Here is a 4,136-nt window from a genome sequence, read left to right as displayed (position 1 = left end):
TGTTGATCTTTACAGATTAAGGCCTTTTTCATTTTTCTTTTTCTTTTCTATTTTCAAAACAAAGGACCCGGTTTCTATGCGGTTGAAATTTTGAATGGCCCAGATGTAATAAAACTCACAGACTCACGCCGTTTAACCAAACAGCAAAACACGTCTCACGCAGTTTTTTCGAGACAGATTTTCTCAGCAACCGAACTGGGAAAAGAAAATCAAAGACCAAAGAGAACGAACGAGCCCATGCATCTCATCTTCATTTAAAGAATTTGGACATCTGTTAAGTGGACATCCCGTTGGAGCTTCTTCTTGATTTCTTGGGTTAAAAAATCGATAAGGTTTTGAAGGGTCTCAAGAATTTTTCACTATCAAAGCGGGTTCTTTCACCTTACTTAGAAACTTCAGTGCTTCCATCTATATCCATGCTAATTCCTTAAAAGAAGAAACTCTTCTAAGATGTTCTGCATCAACGTGGAAAATGATCAAAAATTGAATTTAACATTCATCCAATCTCCAAGAACTTCTAGTAAGTTCTATGCTTTTATTAATGGAATTGAGATTGTCTCCATGCCAAACAACATCTACTATGGGGCAGAAGGTCCAGACGAAACATGGAAAAAGAGTGGGAGGAGTGACCCATGCATGCTAAAGGGCCTGAAAAGTGGCCCATATTCTCCTCTGCTTCACTCTCCAAAAGTAGGGTATAACAAAGCATTGCTTCATATGCTCTGTAGAAAATATAATAGAAAAACAGGGTTCCGGATTATAGTGATTTACAATATTAATAATTATACATTAGAGATGAGAGTGAATCCAAATGCTTAGAGAGCAAAAGACCAAAGTTAAAGATATTAATTAAAATGACCAAAACAAGCCGATATATTAATTAAAATAACATATTTGCCTTAATACATACATAAAATAAGTTCAAATAAAAACGCTTCCTCCCAAATCTTATATATTCCAGCACTTGGCCTTCCCGAACCCATCTGCTCATCTTATAAATTTATTTATTTTTTAAATAAAAAAAATAAAAAAATAAAAAGTGGAAAAGCTCTCAAAAATGGTCATTTGATAAGCTTTCAACTCTATTCTAAATTTAATTTTGGTAAGAGAAGCTCTCCAAACATCAAGAGCAAAAAAGAGAGAGTTATTTAGTTTTTTAAGTTTATATATATGTTTATTTCTCCTCTCTCTCATCTACTAAGAATAACGAAATTATTAAAAAAAAAAAAAAATGATATTTAACTAAAGTAGATAAAAATATACAGAATTTAACATTTTGTTTTTTTTAAAAAGTAGCTTTCTAATATATATATATATATACTGGAACCACCAAAAACTATAGAACTTACGAGGCAATTAGCATGCAAGTAACACCAAGCAACTGGAGTCTTGTTTTTTCCATATAATTTTTAGAGAGGAACCGATCGATGAGATTCACTGTGAGGTAAAGTGTATCTGGAACAAGCTTATATTCTTCAGAAACCTGAAAAAAGAGACAAATCAATAAAGACCAACGCTAACCCATTGAACATCCAATTAGGAAATTACTCACAGATCAACAAAATAGGTCTCCAATCCCTTCTTCTGGCTAAAAATATATAAATAACTAAATAAAAATTCAAAATATTCTTTGAAGATGAAATAGAACAACATTATATCTAGAACATGATAAATAATGAAAGTAGCAATCTAATGTTGATATCTAAGCACTAGATTATTTTCTAGTAAAGAGCACAACAAAGCTGGACCCTGAAGTAATTATATATATATATATATATTTTACATGATTCATTTCAGCCATTGAGCTATGGCCAATAGCACTTCCTCTTCCATAAGAATTGAAAAAGGATGAGGCCTTAGGTTTAAAATCCAGTAACTACCAAAATAACTTATCAATCAATAAATAAAACATATTTAAATAGAAGACGAGTGAAAACACGATGCAAATTAACAAAGAAAGATGGAAATAGAGAAGGTAATGGCTACTTGACAATTACAGAAAGCTCCTTTGAAATTAATTGAAGAACAAACACAAGTGATATTATAAATATCATATTAGCAGTCTAGCACTAGAAAATGGGAGTAGATAGAAAACAATTGAGAAATTTGTTAAATTTTTTGGCCTAGCTTTTTCAAAATCTAACAAAAAGAGAAAGTACTGTGAGTTTGTTAAAGCAATATCATTTAGAACGTTTCCTAACCTCCACAAGCCAATCAATCAGAATTCCTCGCATGCTTGGAGTGATATCTCGCTGCAACTTTTCCATGTAATTAGTTGATGGCCTACAGTCAAGCTGAGGTCTATTGAGTATTGAACAAATTGAATGTCACAAAAGTCGAGAAAATGATTCAGATCTATTGAACAAATTGAATTTCGAGTAAAAAACACGAAATCAATACAAATTCACATGGAAAACCGAGAATCAAAGGGCCTAAGCGAAGATTGCACATTATACATTTGTCGATCGCTTCGAACAGGTCTTTCCACGTCGTCGATTTCTTCGCGTTCGACGAGCTGTAATTGACTCTGATCTTCGGCTCTGAGCAAGCATCAGAAACAGCAAATCAAAGTGACGATCGGGCTTTTCGCGAACTAGAATGCAATCGAATTCAAATAGAAACGAAATGGAGGAAGAAGTGTACGGCTCAGTAACCTACTTGAGAGTCGCAATCATCTTTGTTGCGATCTTGAACAGAATTTCTGAGTGTGTGTGAGAGAGAGAAAGAGAGGGAGAGAGATGGTTGAAATGAGATGGACTGTGAGGAATTGAGTTTATGGGCGGGAATTTGGACCGAGAGTCGACGAAGTTCGTTGAGGTTGCAGGTTTGGACTACTTTGAGAGCTTTTCGGCCTCTCCTATTACATTCTTTATTGAGGTCTTTGGTCTTTGGACATTGTAATATGTCGTTAGGTCTTTTTAATTTGAAGGGAAAAGTATACTTCACCCCAAGTTTAAGGCGATTTTTAATTTGACCTATAATATTTTAATTTTTACGATATACCTCCTAAATTTGCAAATTTTTTTCAATTTGAACAATGTTATTCCAAAATTTTCATATTGCCCATAATTTTTTTTTTTTATATATATAAAAAAAAAAAATTTAAAAATTTTAAAAATAAAAAAATTAGGGGCAATATGGGAATTTTGGGACGACATTGGTCGAATTGAAAAAAAATTGCAAGCTTTGGGGGTGCATTAAAAAAATTGAAATATTAGAGGTCAAATTAAAAATCGCCATAAACTTTGGGGGGTAAAGTGTAAGTTTTCCTAATTTTAATTTTTATATTATGTAATGTCATTAGCGGCGACCCATTTGTGTGTTGCCACTAATGAGGGTCATTAGCAGCAACATTCATAGGTCGCCGCTAATAAGGATCAATAGCCGCACATATGTGGTCGCTGTTATTGACCATTATCAGTGGCGACATTTAAGACATTCATAGGTTGCCGCTAATAAGGATCAATAGCAGTGCATATGTAGTCGTTGCTATTGACAATTATCAACAAAGACATTTAGATGTCGTCACTATTGAGCTTCATTAGCGGCGACATTTAAATATCGCCGCTAATAATTTCTAGTTTTCCAACCCAACTCTCAAAGGACTAGTAGCAGCTTATTAGTGTCGACACAAAAGTCTGAAGGCAGTGAAAGGACAGTGAGAGAGATGGGGAACGTAACTAAGGAGTTGACGAAACAGTGGGGGAAATTGACACTGAGAGAGGATGAGAATCCAGGCATTGTGATCAAGGAACAGGTTGTTGCTCCCTTCTCTATGTCAAGGAACAGGCATCGTGATCACGGACCAAGATCAGATCCCCTGGAATTAGGTGGGAATTCTAGATTCTAGAATTCACGGCCAAATCTCTTAAAAGAGATCCAATGCCTGCCGTGATGCCACGTGTCCCACTAAATAAATAATAATAACATATTATTTAACTTTTTTTTTAAAAAAAAATGAAACAAAATAATAAAATAAATATAATTTTTTTATTATTATTATTATTTGGCCCTTGGGGTTGTTCGGCCACCCCCAAGGCCAAACCCATGGGGTGGCTTTGGCCACCCCCATGGCCAAACAGTGGCCCTTAGGGATGGTTCGGCCATCCCCAAGGGCCAAATCCATTTTTTCTTTT

At 34.6% G+C, this 4,136-nt stretch overlaps 1 protein-coding gene across 2 annotated transcripts; it reads right to left on the bottom strand.

Moving 5' to 3' along the window:
• Positions 1 to 461: 461 nt before the first annotated feature.
• Positions 462 to 2,886, bottom strand: LOC132185682 (cyclin-A2-2-like). 2 transcript variants are annotated; one of them, XM_059599458.1, is made up of 5 exons: positions 2,659 to 2,886; positions 2,457 to 2,540; positions 2,202 to 2,283; positions 1,350 to 1,483; positions 462 to 722 (listed from the first exon to the last, which is right to left on the bottom strand). In XM_059599458.1, exons 1-5 carry the CDS (start codon positions 2,673 to 2,675, stop codon positions 539 to 541), a joined length of 501 nt encoding a protein of 166 aa, XP_059455441.1. In that variant the 5' UTR covers positions 2,676 to 2,886; the 3' UTR covers positions 462 to 538. The 2 variants fall into 2 exon arrangements, with proteins under 2 accessions (XP_059455441.1, XP_059455440.1); XM_059599457.1 differs by having other exon boundaries at positions 2,202 to 2,294; positions 2,457 to 2,886.
• Positions 2,887 to 4,136: the final 1,250 nt, after the last annotated feature.

This window comes from Corylus avellana, chromosome ca6, assembly GCF_901000735.1.
Source record: "Corylus avellana chromosome ca6, CavTom2PMs-1.0".
Classification (NCBI taxonomy): Eukaryota; Viridiplantae; Streptophyta; class Magnoliopsida; order Fagales; family Betulaceae; genus Corylus; species Corylus avellana.
The sequence above is the reverse complement of the archived record's forward strand: the minus strand, read 5'-3'. Positions and strand labels throughout refer to the sequence as shown.